Source organism: Tamandua tetradactyla, chromosome 8, assembly GCF_023851605.1.
Source record: "Tamandua tetradactyla isolate mTamTet1 chromosome 8, mTamTet1.pri, whole genome shotgun sequence".
In the NCBI taxonomy this organism is placed as follows: Eukaryota; Metazoa; Chordata; class Mammalia; order Pilosa; family Myrmecophagidae; genus Tamandua; species Tamandua tetradactyla.
The window spans coordinates 67,188,813-67,207,645 of record NC_135334.1 but is presented as its reverse complement, the minus strand read 5'-3'; the positions used below and the strand labels follow the sequence as shown (position 1 = coordinate 67,207,645).

The 18,833-nt window shown below is 39.1% G+C and overlaps 1 protein-coding gene, 1 long non-coding RNA gene and 2 pseudogenes across 4 annotated transcripts in view; 1 reads left to right on the top strand and 3 right to left on the bottom strand.

Moving 5' to 3' along the window:
• Window positions 1-6,476, bottom strand: part of CLNS1A (chloride nucleotide-sensitive channel 1A) — a 45,470-nt gene extending 38,994 nt beyond the window's left edge. For both annotated transcript variants that reach the window (XM_077113475.1, XM_077113476.1), the window contains exon 1: window positions 6,248-6,476. In XM_077113475.1, coding sequence (XP_076969590.1) covers window positions 6,248-6,372 — 125 coding nt within the window. In that variant the 5' untranslated portion in view covers window positions 6,373-6,476. The remainder of the gene's footprint in view (window positions 1-6,247) is intronic.
• Window positions 6,207-18,833, top strand: part of LOC143644459 (uncharacterized) — a 69,305-nt gene continuing 56,678 nt past the window's right edge. For both annotated transcript variants that reach the window (XR_013156722.1, XR_013156723.1), the window contains exon 1: window positions 6,207-6,958. This is a non-coding gene — a long non-coding RNA (uncharacterized LOC143644459). The remainder of the gene's footprint in view (window positions 6,959-18,833) is intronic.
• LOC143643446 (elongation factor 1-alpha 1 pseudogene) lies at window positions 10,267-11,743 on the bottom strand (annotated as a pseudogene).
• On the bottom strand, window positions 14,161-16,486 carry LOC143644457 (large ribosomal subunit protein eL15-like; annotated as a pseudogene).

Sequence of the window (18,833 nt, the reverse complement as noted above, 5' to 3'; positions counted from 1 at the left end):
CTAGAAATGACTTTCCAGAATGCACTCCCAAACAAACATGATTTTACTATTGTAATTATACTGCTGTGGATGGATGCTCTCTTCCAGTCCTGCTTTCCTCTTCATATGTAGATGAAAGTGTTTGTGTATCACAGAAATAGTCCAAGTCCCTTATTAATTCAGGTCAATAAACAGCCTTTTTCCTGCCTCAAAAATTGACTAGCATTATCACAATTCAGAAGGAGCACATTTCAATTTCAGGTGTCCAAAAATCATTTCAAATATCCAGAACCAGAAATCAGAGCCTTTGCTTTACAAAGCACATAACTACTCTAGTTCCTTACTGCTGACAGGATGTAAATGCTATCTCAGCACAGCATTTCCTATGGCGCTCTCATAATTCTGTACACAGAAGTGGATTATGCACTGTATAAGACAGAAGCAAATTCCACACTTAAAAGTAACACCTATTCTTATCAGTTAAGTTCTGATTTTTATTTACAATTTTGCATATATTCTAGAAGAAACATCCTTCCAAACCCAAGTATCTACTTAACTATACCTAGTCTCAAAGAAACCATGAGTCACAAAATGGAAACACGAAAATTAGAAAGCCAGTAAAGAAATATTTTGCTAAACTCTAATGAACTTATACAAGTTCTTTATTCCTGGTATAGGGTGAGGAACAGAACAGGAAGGTAAGAGAAGTCTTGAATTTGGGTTGGCTTATTACTTGGTTTAAAATTAATTTTGGAATAGATACAGAAAAGCAGTACTTCTAGGTCATAACTGTTTTAAATTACTCACTTTGAATTATTTATGCTTCTATTCCCTTATTCGGAAAAAGTCGACTTCCTATGAAAACTAAGCTCTGAAAATAAGCCTGAATATGCATCTGAGAAACCACCTAAAACCAAATCTGACTCTGTCCCTCTGCCTAAAATTCTAAAACAGTTTTCCAAAAGCCTAAAGCGTGGGCGGTGAGATGGTGGCTCAGTGGCAGACTCTCACCTGCCATGCTGGAGACCAGGTTCAATTCCCAGTACCTGTCTATGCCAAAACAAAACAAAATGCCTAAAGGCCAAAATCAAACGTCATAAACGTGGCTTGCTACCTCTCCACTTTATTATATCTTATCATTCTTTCTGTGTCATTTCCTCAAACGCAAGAACTACTAGACTATGCATACACACACACTGTATATGTGTGTATGTATGTGTATATATGTATGCATGTGTATCTATCCTGGCACACACAAAACTGTTTATTACCCTTACCTCTGAGCACCTGTTTCTTCTAATGGGAACATTTCCCTTGACCCCATCTCATTAACTTAGCTAACTGTTTATCATCATTTTCTCACCTCCTCTAGGAAGCCTTCCCATTTGTTGAGACATTGATTCTACTACAACTTGGAAATGTTAGGTGGAAAAGAACAAAAAAGGGAAGAAGACAAAGAAGGTAAGGCTAACAGTGGGTAAAGGGGAATGACAGCAGTGTTTAAGGTACTAGTAATGTTCTATTTTTAACCTCAATGGTGGATGGTTTAGTTACAATTCTTTAAATAGTACTTATATTCTTTTTTGGATGCATATTTTAAGAAAAATATATTTTCTGCTAGTGAAATAACAAGGAATTTTGTTTTAACAAATAAGAACTTAAAAAGAATTGTACTTCCTGAGTGTAATAGTTGTATTATGGTTAAACAGAAGAATGTCCTTGTTCTTAGGAGATACATGCTGAAGTACCCATGGGTGATAATGGCAAGATATATGCTACTAACTCTCAACAGCTCAGAGAAAAAGAAATGTGGCAAAATGTTAACAACTGATGAATTTTTTGACAGGTATATGGGTATTAATGAATAACGCTTGTAACTTTGCTTTAGGCTTGATATTTTTCAAGATGAAAAAACCAGTATAGGGCTTTCCCAAAAAGTAGTTACATTTTAGAAAGAAGAGCCACTATACAGAGATACTACAGACAAAAAGGATTGTGAAAGGGCTATGGTTATATCTACATGGCACTCTTCACCACTTAAACTTTTTTCTCAAATATCACCCAAGAGCTTCTTCTCAATACCTAACGATACTCTTCAGATTCTACTTTATTTGATCACTCCTCCAACCTCTTTTTCCTCAAGTCTCTTATTCCATGACTCACTTCTTAATATAGATGTATACCCTCTCCCAAGATTCAGACTCATACATCTAATGTTTCTACACATCACATGTTCAAACTAAACTCATTATCCTTCTCTCACCCCAAACTTGATTTTCTTTCCATATTCCCTATGTCAATGACTGGTCAAAAGTCTAACCTTCGCTCACTGTTTAAATTTTCCTTTTAAAGCAAAGGTTCTCTACATTTTGTTTTGTGCCCTGGATTCTGTGGTAGGCAGAATTTGGGCCCCTGGTATCATGTCTATGAATATGCTACTTTACATGTCAAAAGGGATTTTGCAGATCTCAAATTATACGGCTGGGCCCAATGTAATCACATGAGCTCTGAAAAAGCACAGAACTTCCTGACTGTAGACAAGAGTTGCAGTAGAAGAGGAGGTCAGAGAGATTTGAGGGCTGGAAAGGATTCAGTATGCTCATGTTGGTTTGAAGATGAAGAGGACCACATATAGGACCTCAGTCCTACAACCACAAGGAATTGAATTCTGTCATAATCTGAATGAGCTTGGAGGTATATTTTAACCCCTGAACATCCGGAAAAATACCCAGCCTGGATGATATCTTTTGGCTAGGTAAGACCCTAAGCAGAAAATCCAGCCATGCTGTGCCAGGCTTCTGACCTCCAGACACTATGAGATAATAAATCTGTATTGCTAAATTTGTAGCCATATAAAACTAACACATGCTATGCCGGAGAACCAAGTTCAATTTCCACTGCGTGCCTGCCTGCCTGCATGCATGCATGCATACATACATACATACATAAAACTAATACAGACTCTTTTGGAAGTCTAAGAGAGCCTAAGGATACTGCTTTAGAATAATATTTTTAAGTGCATAAAATACATAATATTACAAAGGAAACCAATTATATTTAAACACAATTATCAAAATACTGATATAAAAATGAATTTGTCACATAGTTATATATGTTCTTCTTTATTACTGCATTAAATAACAAGATCTAGCACCAGGTCTACTAAGTACCACACTTGCAAAGCAGTGACAAACATAAATAATATTTCAAGGTATCTACAACAATTCTAATTTGAATTGAAAATAATTATTTCTATTATTGACAGTCACAGATGAACACTGCTAACACTACTGCAGTTTGCTGCTTACATTCATAATTGAAAAAATGTTATATTGGGTTACAGTTTACTTAAAATAATGATGAAAATTTTTTCCCATCCTAATTCATGGATCTCTTGAATTAACAGGTTTCCAGACATGCAAGGATGAAGAACCCCTGCTCTAAACCATAAGTTCTATGAAGGCACATCTACCTTGGTCACCACTCCAGCAGTTAAACTTCTGGGAAACCATCAAATTCTGGATATATTGTGAAGACAGAACCAACAGAATTTTCGGCAGATTGGCTATGTGAGTCTGAAAGAAAGAGATGAGTTAAGAATAACTTCAAGGTTTCTGATCTCAATAACTGAAAGGAAGATAGTGAAAACTAAAGGAGGATCAAGTTTTAAAGAAAACAGGAATTTGGTTCTGTAATGTTATGTTTGACATGCTTATTAGATATAGGAAGATTTTTTAAAAATCACATAGAAAGCTGACTTTTAGAAAACTGCTGATTTAAGCCAAATTCAATGAAACTCTACTGAGCCAATTTGGCTGAAAATTCATAAAGAAACTGATTTTAGAAAACTTATATTTCAGTCAGTTTTGCTAAAAATTCTCATCTCAGAGCTAGTATGGGAGGAAATTCATGGAAAAAACTTTTCAGAAAACTGTCCAAGAACCCAACAGATTTTGATAGTAAAGGATACTTGTATATCCCTGATAGTCGTTAAGTACTATAGAAAAAAAAATAAAGCAGGTAAGGGAGATAAAGAATTCTAGAGATGGAAATGGGAAGCTAATTTATATAGAGTGACTAAGGGAACAGTTCACTTATAAGACCTGAAAAAGTATAGGAGCAAACTATGTGGACATTTAGGGGGATTTCTCAGACAGAAAAGATTAAGTGCAAAGGCACCAAAATAGGAGCATGCTTGGTGGAAAGTGACCTTGGTGAGAGCATGCATGACAATTTCAAGAAAAAATCAAGGAACCAGTATGTCTGGAGCACAACAAATGAAGAGGAAATTAGTAGATAAGGTCAGAGAGGCTGGGGGAGACAGAGTTAGATCATGCAGGACCCTGCAGGCCATTGTGAGGTCTCTGGTTTTATTTTGAGTAAGGACTGAGACTTGGGCACCTTAACATTTAGAAGTCAGAGAGATGTGGAAGAAACCAGCAAAAAATGACTGAGAAAGAGCTGCCTGGAAGGTAAGAGAATTAAAAGCCTCTACAGCCTAAATAAAGGGCTACAATCATATGGGAAAGGGATAGGAAGGGGTAAAGGTGGAGAGAAGCTTGAAATGTATGGAAATCTGGACCAGGGATATGGGTAATGAATTTAGAAGTTTGAAAGACTCAAATAACGGATGCATAGCAGGAAGGAGGACTTAGTGTTTGAGTTGGAAAGCATGGAAGTGACCAAAATCAAAGTTCCTGAGAAGATTACCAAAGAAAAATATGGTAAACATAGTTTGCTATTTAAACACCACCTTTTATATATCCAAGAGGGAAGGGAAAATAGTAGCTGGCAGAGTAAAACTGTGTTTACAGTAAAGATCAGGCCAAGCAATAATAAAGGTTGCCTAATTCACCAGGATTTCCATTTCTTTCTTATTTTAAAGAACATAAAGAATAGTAGGAAGGGATGGAAAAGATGGGACTGAACCTTTCCACACAAACATGGTATCATAAGATCCTTTAAATAAAAGAGTGTATGTGTGTAGTTCTGGGCCTACTGAGCAGATATCTGCCTGAGGGTCCATCTGCATGTTGCAATCAACAACTCAGAATTTGCTTTCTACCTGAAGGTCCATAAAACTTCCTCCTGTTAGTTGGCATTTCCCTATCTCTCCCTGCAATACTAATCACCCTTTCTCTCCAGCTCATCCTTCCTTATTGATAGGTCCTACTTAAGCCTGTTGGAGTCACTGACCTCCTTAAGAATCTCATGCCAGAAATCAGAAAAAAAAAATGCACATATACAAATTCTACACATAACTTCAGAGTGTCACAGACCGTTTGAAGTACTGACATCTAGTTCAAATTTAAAGACCTTGTTCTACAACCTGCTTTATCCCTATGATTCTTCTCTACTCTGAACCCCTCCCCCTCCTCAGCACTATCTGTACCTGTCACCTAACTATTCATCATGAACTGCCTCATTATATCTTTAACACTTACCCGTGTTTTTTATCTGTAATACTAAATTGTTTTTATTAATCCAGAATAGCATGCTACAGTAACTGAATAGCATAAACATTTATTTATTACAAAAATGGCTTCCAAACCATTAAAAATGAAATTGGAATGAGTGCATAAAATGGAGCAGTAACATCACAACTGCTAGGACACATTTAAAGTACTCACATTTTGCGACATTACTGTGCTTAGGTTTTTTTTTTTTGTTTTTTTTTTTTTTGGCTTCTGTTTGTTTTAAAATAAGACAAGACTCAAAACAAGCAAATATTTAAGATTTAAGATAAGGCTGATGTGAAAGCACGGTGTGCCAGGTGGCCAATGAAAGAAGCAATCTCTTCTGGGACCCAGACGTGGGAGTCGGGTCCCTTCAGATACGACCCCGCCTTGCGTGGGTTTGGGAGTGTTCCTTCCCCAACCACACCACAGAAGAAAATCTATACTCCTTAACCAGATATTCAAAATCCTGCACAAGCTGCCCAGGGCAACCTCTTCTATACCCGTTCATTGGAAAACACAGACATATCCTTGAGTAGCAGGCGGAGCCTGAAAACGCAAAACCTTAAACGAGACCATGAGGAAAGAGCAAAGTAGACGCCAGAGCTCCGGTAAGCAGGCGGGTAAAAAGCATGTCCGAAGCTCGGGAGAAAGAGATATTAGACTAACAGTCTTTCCCCAGCACAAGCATCCCCGAAATGACGGGGACCACGTGCTGCACCTCCCAGCAGCCACCGAGGTCAGGTATCACCCACGCTCCTCGATGTCCGCAGGAGGAAGGATGAAGACGCGCTCGGGAACAAGGATCCCACCTCTCAGCGATGTAAAGGGTGCCGGTGCCCAAACCTTTCCCGTCTAATACAGCTTCGGTATCTGGCAGTTGGTGCCGAAGGCCATCGGTGGGGCCGGGTGGCGGAACACTTTTGAGGAAATTCATTGAAGCAGGGAATAGCAACACACAAGCCGGAGGAAGCGAAGGCGATAACAAATCTATCTCACCGCGTCCTGCCCCGGAAGTGGTGGCATTAACATCGGAAGAGCAACTTAGACGGGCGGAAATTTCAACGTTTTTGACCATAGAGACGAGAAGTTCTAGGAAACCCGGAGGTCTGCGAAGACCGTGATGGGCGTGTCCCCGGACGCCCCCTTTACTTCTCGCCCTTTCTGAGGCTTTAGGCTTAGGGTAATAAAGCTTTCTCGATGACATCCTATTTCTAGATCCTTACTGCAACATTCTTTAGAGAGGAGGCACAAGAAAGATTAGTATTCCTTTTCTCTACAAAAGAGGAAACTAAGACCTGAGACACGGAGTGCTTTGGGAGCAGAGACCACACGCTTGAGAGGTCAGAAAGCCCCTAAACTCGGTTTAGGGCGCTTCTCACTTGTTCTTGCTTCACTCGCGACTGTTCACATCTCAGCTGTACGCAGCCAAGCGCCAGAAATCAGTGTAGGTCCTGAAACCACCCTCGTGCAGAACGACTATCCCCACGTCAATGGAGGGCCGGCCAGCGCAGAGAGAAGAGGTAACTGACTCCGGATGAAGAACAGCCTATGTTAGTAAGGAGATGGGCCGCTGAAAGGAAAAGAATTAAGCCCCTAGATTTGGAACTCTTAATTTATTTCTTACTTAGGCACTAAAGAGTAAATAATTAAGAGCAATTAAAACTTTAAAAGTAACCATAATAGTAGCTAAATTTAGCCGAGTGTTATGTGCCAGGCACATTTTTGTGTTACTGGTTCCTTCGCTCCTTTTATAAACTTTCTTTTACGTTGAAATAATTAAAAACTTACAGGACAGATGCAAAAGTAATACAAACCTCATATAGAGAAGTCCAGCATACCACCCCCACCCCCAGATATCCAGATCCACCAATTGTAATGTTTTTTCACCTAGTGGGAGTAATCACGTTCACAATGTTGTAGTACCCTCACCGCCATCCATTACTATAAATTTCCCTTTACCCCAAACAGAAACCCTACATTTATTTTGCATTAACTTTCCATCGCCATTGCCCTGACCCCTGGTAACCTGTATTCTGCTTTCTGTCTTTATAGAGTTTGCATATTGTTTTCTTTGTCGATACCACGGTGCTTAAATGTCCTAAATCTATAATAATCGCTTAACTTAATTTTAAAGCTTAACTTGAACAGTGTACATAAAATATGTTCCTGTACGCCTCTGTCCTCCACCTTTATGCATAGTTCTTATCCTTGAAAAGGATTAGCGCTGGCCTCGTGCGCGTCTTCATCCTTCCTCCTGCGGACATCGAGGAGCCTCGGTGGCTGCTGGGAGGTGCTGCACGTGCTCCCCGTCTTTTGAGGCATGGTTGTGCTGGGGGAAGACTGTTAGTCTAATATCTCTTTCTCCCGAGCTTCGGACATGCTTTTTACCCGCCTGCTTACCGGAGCTCTGGCGTCTACTTTGCTCTTTCCTCATGGTCTCGTTTAAGGTTTTGCGTTTTCAGGCTCCGCCTGCTACTCAAGTATTTGTCTGTATTTTCCCAAGAATGGGTACAGAAGAGGTTGCCCTGGGCAGCTTGTGCAGGATTTTGAATATCTGGTTAAGGAGTATAGATTTTCTTCTGTAGTGTGGTACATTCCTTTTTAAGGCTGAGTAATATTCCATTGTGTGTATATGCCACATTTTGTTTATCCATTCATCTGCTGATGGACATTTGGGTGGCTTCTGCCTTTTGGTTATTATGAATAATGCTATTATGAACACTAGTCACAGATATTTATCTAACTCCCTACTTTCAGTTATCTAGGGTGTATACCTATGTGGTAGTTATATTCAGTTGTCAGTTTGGCCAGGTGAAGGCACCTAGTTCTGTTTCTGTGGACATGAGCCAATGGTACCTGAACCTCATCTGTTGCTGATTACATCTGCAGTCGGCTAGGAGACATGGCTGTTGCAATGAATGAATTTTTTATTTAATTGGCTGATGCTTAAATGAGAGAGCACAACGTAGCACAACCTCATCTCAGCACTCACAGCTCAGCCCAGGCCTTTGGAGATGCAGAAAGGACTCACCCTGGGGAAAGTTGTTGGAACCCAGAAGCCTGGAGAGAAGGCCAGCAGAGATCGTCCTGTGCCTTCCCACGTAAGAAAGAACCTCAGATGAAAGTTAGCTGCCTTTCCTCTGAAGAACTAATGAAATAAATCCCCTTTTATTAAAAGCAAATCCATCTCTGGTGTGTTACATTCCGGCAGCCAGCAAACAACCTAGAAGTGGGATTGCTGGATCATATGGTAGTTCGATGTTTAGTTTTTTGGGGAACCATCAAACTGTTTTCCACAGTAGCACCATTTTACATCCTATGTACAATGGATGAGTGTTCCTATATTTGCACATCCTCTCCACTACTTGTAATTTTCTTTTTTTTTCTCTTTTAAAGAATTTATTTATACCTATATCATACAACATGGCGTTTTTCAAGCACTTTTTAAACTGTATGTGCTAGTTTGAAAGGGTTATGTACCCTAGAAAAGCCATATTTTAATCCTGATCCATCTTGTGGAGGCAACCATTTCTTTTAATCCCTATTCAATATTGCACGTTGGAAACATGATTAGATTATCTCCATGGAGATGTGTCCTGCCCAATTGTGAGTATCTACCTTTGATTAGAGGGAGATGTGACTCCACCCATTCCAGATGGGTCTTGATTAGTTTACTGGAATCCTTTAAAAGAGGAAACATTTTTGGAAAAAAGTTTGAGAGCCACAAGAACCATGAGAGCCCACAAAGGCAGAAACCTTTGGAGATGAAAAGCACCCTTTGGGGAGCTTCATGTAACAAGAGCCTGGAGAGGCAGCTGACAGATGTCGCCATGTTTACCGTGTGCCTTTCCAGGTGACAAAGAAACCCTGAACGTCATCGGCCTTCTTGAACCAAGGTATCTTTCTCTGAATACCTTAGATTGGATATTTCTATATCTTTGCTGTAATTTGGATATTTTCATAGCTTTAGAACTGTAAACTTGCAACTTAAAACTTACAACTTAATAAATTCCCATTTTTAAAAAGCCATTCCGTTTCTGGTATATCGCATTTCGGCAGCTTGCAAACTAGAACATTGTGAAAAATACCATATATACAAAAAAGCAATACATTTCCAAGTGAATTTTTTTCAACTTCCAGCACCTTTTATTCTTCCTAGAATCTAGATACAATAAACTCATTTACTCAATAATTGATAGAGACATAACTACACAAAAGTATTCTATATGCAACATATGGCCTTCATTACAGAAGTTGGCCTAACGAAGCTTATAAACATTACAAATTACCCTGTGCTTTTCCATACTAGCCAAGATTGCAACCAAGAAACCACTGTATTTTAGTAAGTACTTAAAACAGCTTAAGGGCAGTGTGATGGTGGCTGAGTGGTAGAGTTCTCATCTGCCATGCCAGAGACCCGGGCTCGATTCCCAGTGCCTGCCCATGTAAAAAACAAAACAAAACAAAACAAGAACACACAGTTTAAGTTATGATCCCTCCCCTTACAGGTGGAAAAAAACACTTTAGTTTCTGTCCTAACAAAACTTTATCCTGAACTATCAAATTTCAGCAGAAATGAACACCAGAAATAGGTTGAGTCTTTAGCCTAAGCTGTTGAAGGTTGACCTTTCAAAAGAAGACACAGGTTTCTCATTAAACTTTGTTTAGGTCTTAAAATTCTGTGACAGATTTTTGGTCATTGTTTCCATTTAATAAGTACTGATTTTAAAAACCAATAACTTAAAACTGCCACACGAAAACAAATGGTCCATAAAACGTTCCTTTCCTTCTGAAGGTTTTACCATACGTCATTATCATTCATCATTCTTTTACAATGAAACTTAAATGGCCAATTGAGATAAACAGTTCTGAGACCATTTTTCCACCACTGATTAAGACTGGGGTGGCAGGTGTTATGGGTAATATTCATTTAGCTTTCTGAGCTTTCTGGGCAGACTTGGTGACCTTGCCAGCTCCAGCAACCTTCTTGTCCACTGCCTTGATGACACCCACAGCAATTGTCTGTGTCATATCATGAAAAGCAAAATGACACAGAGGAGGATAGTCAGAGAAAGTAAGAACGCATATGGGCTTTCCAGGAACCATATCAATGATGGCAGGATCACCAGATTTCAGGAATTTGGAGCCATCTTCCAGCTTCTTGCCAGAACAGTGATTAATCTTCTTCGGCTCAGTAAACTTGCAAACAATGTGAGCGGTGTAACAATCCAGTTCAGGTGCATAGCCAGCACTGATCTGGCTGGGATGGTTCAGGATAATCATCTGAGCAGTGAAGCCAGCTGCTTCCATTGGTGGGTCATTTTTGCTGTCACCAGCCACATTGCCACGATGAACATCTTTTACAGACATGTTCTTGACATTGAAGCCCACATTGTCCCCAGGAAGAGAGTCATGGTGCATTTCAACAGACTTGACTTCAGTTATAACATTTATTGGAGCAAAGGTGTCTACCATGCCTGGTTTGAGAATACCGGTCTCCACTTGGCCCACAGGCACAGTGTGAATTACCAATACCACCAGTTTTGTAGACATCCTGAAGAGGCAGAATCAAGAGCTTGTCAGTTGGACAAGTAGGTGGCAGGAGGCAATCCAGAGCTTCAAGCAGCATGGTTCCACTGGCATTGCCATCCTTATGAGTGACATTCCATCCCTTGAACCAAGGCGAATTAACACTTGTCTCCAGCATGTTGTCACCATTCCAACCCGAAATTGGCACAAATGCTACTCTGTCAGGGTTGCAGCCAATATTCTTAATGTAGGTGCTTACTTCCTTAACAATTTCCTCATATCTCTTCTGACTGTAAGGTGGTTCAGTGGAATCCATTTTAACACCAACTATTAGTTGTTTCACACCCAGTGTGTAAGCCAGAAGGGCATGCTTTCGGGTCTGCCCATTCTTGAACATACCAGCTTTATATTCATCAACACCAGCAACAACAATCAGAACAGGACAGTCAGCCTGAGCTGTGCCTGTAATCATGTTTTTAATAAAGTCTCTGTGTCCTGGGGGCATCAGTGATGGTCACATAATACTTGCTGATCTCAAATTTCCACAGGAAGACATCAATGGTGATACTATGCTCACATTCAACTTTTAGTTTATCCAAGACCCAGGCGTACTTGAAGGACCTCTTTACCATCTCAGCAGCTTCCTTCTCAAATTTTTCAGTCGTTCTTTTGTCGATTCCACCACATTTGTAGATCAGATGGCCAGTTGTGATGGATTTGCCTGAATCTGTGTGGCCAAAAGCAACAATGTTGATATGAGTCTTTTCCTTTCCCATTTTGTTTTAAGATATAGCAATGGTTTTCATGACACCTATGTTCTGGTAGCAAACCTGTTGTGAAAAAGTCCAAGTACATTTTAGCAAGTAGTTGTTTGACAGATTTTAAAGTTTGGTATGGGTTACAGTTCCACAATTTTTCATTTTTTCTTCTAGCTCCTCCAAGACACTGGAGACCAAAAGAAGTATCAATATATTGATTCAGCAATCATATTCATTTGTTAAATCCTATCCTCTCTATTATACTCTTCCTTTTCTTTTTTTAATTTTTGTGAAAAGTAGCATGTACAAAAAAGCAATGAATTTCAAAGTACATTGTAACAATTAGTTGTCAAGAACAGATTTAAAAATCTGGTAGGGTTACAATTCCACAATTTTAAGTTTTTATTTCTAGCTGCTCTAAGGTACTGGAGACTAAAAGAGGTATCAGTATACTGATTCAACACTCATACTCATTTGTTAAACCCGAACTTCTCTGTATAACTCCACCATCACCTTTGATTTTTCTCTCACTCTTTAGGGGTACTTGGGCTATGGCCATTCTAACTTTTCATGTTGGAAGGGGCTGTGGATAATATATGACAGAGGGATGGAACTAGTTGATATTCTGGAAAGGCTGGCCCCTCTGCATTTCAGGACTTGTCTGGTCTGGGAACCCATCTGGAAGTTGCAGGTTTCTGGAAAGTTACCCTAGTGCCTGGAACCTTTGTAGAATTTTATATAGCACCCTAGCTACCCTTTAGGATTGGCAGGAATGGTTTTGGTTGGGGTTTGGCAAGTTATGATAGTGGCAATGTCTAACTGAGGCTTGTGTAAGAGTGACTTCCAGAGTAGCCTCTCAACTCTATTTGAATTCTCTCAACCACTGATGTCTTATTTGTTACACTTCTTTTTCCCCTTTTGGTCAGAATGGCATTGTTGATCCCATAGTACCAGGGCCAGACTCATCCCTGGGAGTCATCTTCCACACTGCCAGGGAGACTTTCACCCCTGGATGTCATGTTCCACATATGGGGGGGGGAGGGGTCAATGGTTTCACTTACAGAGTTGGGCTTAGACTGAGGCCACATTTCAGCAACAAAAGAGGTCCTCTAGAGGTGACTCTTTAGGCATACCTATAGGTAAGGCTAAACTTTTCCACTATATACATAAGTTTCACAAGAGCAAAGCTGAAGATCAAGGGCTTGCCCCCCCCACTCCCCACCCCCATGTATTTTACAGCAGCTAGAAGCAACAACCTAAAATTGTGGAATTGGAACCCATGTCAAACTCTGAAATATGTTGTACAACTAATTGTGGTGCTGTGCTTTGAAATTTATTGCTTTTATTTATATATGTTATTTTTCACACACACACACACAAAGGAAAAAACGTCAACTGTGATGATAAAAAAAATTTATAAAAGACATGTAAAAATGAAAAAATATATATTTATTCCTTCTAGCTTCCTATATTCTGGAGCAGCTAGAAGGAAAAATTTGAGAGGATCGTATGGTAGCCCATGACAAATTCTGGAATCTGTCCTGTAACTACTTGTTGAAGAGTGCTTTGAAAACTATTGCTTTTTTATTTCTTTGCTTTGTATATATGTTATACTATACAATAAAAAAAGGGTTTAAAACTTTTTTTAAAAAATCCATGACTGGCCTATTAATTTGGGTGTCCCTAATGTTTAGCATAGTATCTGGGGTTTCCCTGGTGGTAAAGTTTAATAGTTCCATATTGTTTCTCCTATCCCTCAAGGGACTTTGCCAATACTTCTTGATTATCTGCTTAATATACTCTGGGATATAGCCAGGCATTACATTAAGCCATATAGGAATGAAGGCTCTCATGTTTATTCTGGGCTCCCTGTGTTTGGATTGTTTAAATGACCTATCCAGACAGGTTGAGTTAGATTATGTGCTCCTGAGAATTTAGGTTCTAGACAAAATAAACCTTCCTTCCTTTGGTCTCAAAGAGTAGGTGAAGTTCTAAAATACAGGCAATGTATTCCTTAATCCTGACCTGATAGGCTTTGTTCTTATCTCTAAATACCAGGTTATGCATCTATAAAAAATATGGCTTTTTCTTTTTTCGCATGGGCAGGCACTGGGAATCGAACTGGGTCTCTGGCATGGCGGGCAAAAACTCTGCCTACTCAGCCACCGTGGCCTGCCCAAGAAGTGTGGCATTTTAAAACACTGACATATAACTCCCTAATAAGATAAAGGAAAGACAAAATTGTTTATGTTATTAGAAACAAGATACACCATCATTTTATAATCTTCAAACATTATTGCAATTTAACTTTCATATTTTGAAAATATACATATTCATGAAGCAATATCCAGACAATAACTGCTTAACAAAGAACACTTTTAAGTAGACACGACTATCCTAAATTGTGTATTAGGTATGAATTTTATAAACATTGCTTATATTAATGGTAACAGTGGAGATGGAGAGTGTCATGGTCAAGTTCATGTGTAAACTTGGCCAGATAGCAGTACCTGTTTGTCTGGTTGGGCAAGTGCTGGCCTGTCTTTTGCTATGAGGACATTTCACAGAATTAAATCATGAGCAGTCAGCTACAACCACAGCTGATTCTATTTATAATCAGCCAAGGGGCGTGTCTTCTTTAATGATGATGCTTAATCTAATCACTGGAAGCCTTTTAAAGAGGATTCAGAAGAGATGGGTTCCCTTCCTGCTTCGGCAGGTGAGCCTCTCCTGTGGAGTTCGTCCAGACCCTTCATCGGAATCATCAGCTTCACAGCCTGCCCTACAGATTTTGGACTCTACGTTCCCACGGTTACGTGAGGCACTTTTATAAATTTTCTATTTATGAATATTTCCTGTTGATTCTGTTTCTCTAGAGAACCCTAACTAATACAACTACACTGTAGTAGTTAGATTCATTTGCCAGCTTGGCCAGGTGAAGGTGCCTAGTTCTATTGCTGTGGACATGAACCAATGGCATGTGAACCTCATCTGTGGCTGATTACACCTGCAGTCCGCTAGAAGGCATGCCTGCTGCAATGAATGATGTTTGATTTACTTGGCTGGTGCTTAAATGAGACAGCACAACAGTAGCACAGCCCAAGCAGCTTAGCATACCTCATTTCAGCACTCGCAGCTCAGCCCAGGCCCTTGGAGATGCAGAAAGAAATCACCCTGGGGAAAGTTGTTGGAACCCAGAGACCTGGAGATCAGGCCAGCAGAGATCACCCTGTGCCTTCCCACATAAGAAAGAACCTCAGTTGAAAGTTAGCTGCCTTTCCTTTGAAGAACTGTACATTAACTAAATAAATCCGCTTTTATTGAAAGCCAATCCATCTCTGGTGTGTTGTATTCTGGCAGCTAGCAAACTAGAACAGAGAGTATTGTGCCTTCTCCAAGCTGCATGGCAAGAACCACAAATAGTATGGTAGAATTTGTGGCCTTTTCCAAGGCTATGGTTCTTGCGGCCTGGAGACATCAGCCCACACATCTCCCTGTGCTTGTGGTATGGCTTGGTGATCCATTGGGTGTCAGGATTTCTTCTGATTTTATGGAATGCATCAATAAGGATAACCTCAAAGAATGTGTATGTGGAGTCTTCATCAACCCAGTAAGAATTCATGACTTTCAGCACCCCCACCCCCCAGAGGTGTCCAACTTGGTCCTCAGCAACAGACTTAAGGCTTTGAGCAAATTTCAGCCAGTTACACCCTGATGAAAAGGCTTGCCATATGTTGCATCCTTAAAAATCATGCATTTATGGACAACATGGTGCACTCGAATCCTATAGATGACATAATGTTGCTTGGCCTTGTATCCAAGTCTGCTCACTTTATCCATCCAGGTGGGACCCTGTGGAGCACAGAGAACTTGTAGTACCACAAACAGCAGACCCTCAGAAGAAACTGCATCACACTGGACTGCTTCTTCCTTTTATTTTTATTGACAAACCTTCACTCAGATACAGTCCATACACGGTGTACAATCAGTGGCTCACAATATCATCACATAGTTGTGTATTCATCACCATGGTCATTTTTAGAACATTTGCATCACTCCAGAAAAAGAAATTAAAAAAAAAAGTCATACATCTCATACCCTTTACCCCTCCCTCCCATTGACCACTAGTATTTCAATCTACCAATTTATTTTACCCCTTATCCACCTCCCCATCATTTATTTGTTTATTTTTTGGGGGGGTGCATGGTCCGGAAATTGAATCCAGGCCTCCCACATGGAAGGCAAGTTTTCTACCACTGTACCACATGCGCCCTATTTATTTATTTTTTATCCATATTTTTAAATTCATATGTCCATACTCTAGATAAAAGGAGCATCAGACACAAGGTTTTCACAATCACACAATCACATTCTAAAAGGTATATCATTATAAAATCATCTTCAAGAATCAAGGCTACTGAAACACAGCTCAACAGTTTTCAGGTACTTCCCTCCAGCCACTCCAATACACCATAAAACTAAAAAGGGATATCTATATAATACATAAGAATAATGTATGGGATAAACTCTCGACTGAAATCTCTCAGCCATTGAAACTTTGTTTTGTCTCATTTCTCTCCTCCCCCTTTTGGTCAAGAAGCATTTCTCAATCCCATGATGTCAGGTCCTTGCTCATCCCAGGAGTTCTGTCCCACATTGCCAGGAAGATTTACAACCCTGGGAGCCACATCCCATATAGAGGGGAGGGCGGACTGCTTCTACCTCCATAGCTCCCGTCTTGGCTTACTTATAAGCACCCATCTTGGCTTACCTAATGGCTGCCACCAGACAGAAAGGTCCATTTTTTAAATGGTAGCCATTCTAGTGGATGGGAAATGGTATCTTATTGTGATTTTGATTTGCATTTCCCTTATAACAAATGATTTTGAGTATCTTTTATGTGCTTATTGACCATTTGTATGTCCTTTGAGAACTGTCTATTTAAGTCCTTTGCCCATTATTAATTGGGTTGCGTGTCCTTTTTTTTCTGGTAACATTTACAATCTAAAGTTTTCCATTTTACCCATTTTCAGATATATAATTCAGAGGTGTTAATTACATTCACAATGTTGTGCACCATTACCACCATCCATTACCCAAACTTTTCCATCACCACAAACAGAAATTCTGTCCCAACTAAGCATTAACTCCCAATTCTCTATCCTCACCCAGACCCTGGTAACCTGTATTCTAGTTTCTGACTCTATGAATTTGCATATTCTAATTATTCATATAACAGATCATACAATATTCATCCTTTTGTGTCTGGCTTATTTCACGAATGCAAGGTCCTTAATATATTTTCCTATATTTTTATCTCATATTTTATAGTTGTTCTAATATTTAGGTCTTTGAGATCCCCAAATTAATTTTTATATAAGGTGTGATGTAGAGATCCACTTTCATTCTTTTGTATGTGGATATACATTTTTCCCAGCACCATTTGTCAAAAATCAGTTGGCCACATGGATCGTGGATAAACCTTGAAGATACCATGTTGAGTGAAATAAGCCAGACACAAAATAACAAATACTGTATAATTTCACTTATATGAAATACCTTGAAGAAGTAAATCTTACAGAGACAGATAGTAAGATTACAGTTAACAGGGACTAGGAGAGTGTAGAGGTAAGGGAAAGAGGGAGTTATTGCTTACTATGTACAGAGTTTCTACTTGAGGGGATGAAAAAGTGGGGTAATGGATATTGGTGATGGTGGCACAAATTGCAAATGCAATTAACACTACTGAATTATAACATTGAAAGTGGTTAAATGGGAAATATTTCATTGTGTATATATTACTGCAATAAAATCTTTTTTTTTTAGAAAAATCAACTGGGGGCAGGCCACAGTGGCTCAGCAGACAGAGTTCTCACCTGTCAGGCTGGAGACCTGGGTTAGATTCCCGGTGCCTGCCCATGCGAAAAAATTTTTAAAAAATCAATTGGCCATAAATATATAAACATATTTCTGTATTTTCAATGCTATATCATTGGTCTATATGTCTGTCCCTGTGCCAGGACAACAGTGTTTTGATTACTATAGCTTTGTAATCAGTTTTGAAATTGAGAAGTGTGAGTCCTCCAAGTTTGTTCTTTTTCAAGATGTTTTTGACTATTTGAGATTCCTTGCCATTTATATGAATTTATACTTAGCTTCTCCATTTCTGTGAAGAAGACTGTTGCGATTGCCTTAAATATGTAGTTTGCTTTGGGAAGTATTGACATCTTAAGTTATTAAATCTTCCAAGCCATGAGCACTAGAATATCTTTCTATTTACTTAGGTCTTCTTTAATTTATTTCAGTAATGCTTTGTACCTGAGCATTACTGAGTACAAGTCCTTTACATCCTTGGTTAAATTTATTCCTAGACATTTCATTATTTTAGTCATTATTGTAAATGAAAATGTTTTCTTGACTTCCTTTTCAGAATGTTCCTTGCTGCTGTATAAAACACAACTAATTTTGTGTATTGATCTTGTACCTTGCCACTTTTCTGAATTCATCTGGTAGCTCTAGAATTTTCTTGTACAGTCGTTTGGATTTTCTATATAGGATCATGTCACCTGCAAATAGGAATAGTTTTACACCTTCCTTTCCAATTTGTGTGCCTTTTATTTCTTTTTCCTGCCTAATTGGTCTGGCTAGCACTTTCAGTACAATGTTGAATAGCAATGGTGTTAAATCTTGTCTTGTTCCTGATCTTAGAGGAAAAGATTTCAGTCCTTCAAATTGAGTATGATATTAGCTGTCGTTTTTCATATAGGCACATTATCATGTTGAAAAGGTTTCCTTCTATTCCTATTTTTTATAAGTGTTTTTTTAAGAAAGGGTGTTGGATTTTGTCAAATACCTTTTCTGCATCTTTTGAGATGATCATGTGTTTTTTTCTTTCATTCTTTTAATGTGATGTGTTATAATTGATTGATTTTCTTATGTTGAGCCACCCTTGCTTTCCTGGGATAAATCCCACTTTATCACGATGCATAATCCTTTTGATGTGCAGTTGGATTCAGTTTTTAGCATTTAGTTGAGGATTTTTGCATTTATATTCATAAGGGATATTAGTCTGTCAATTTCTCCCCTTATTTCTCTTTCTTTATTGATA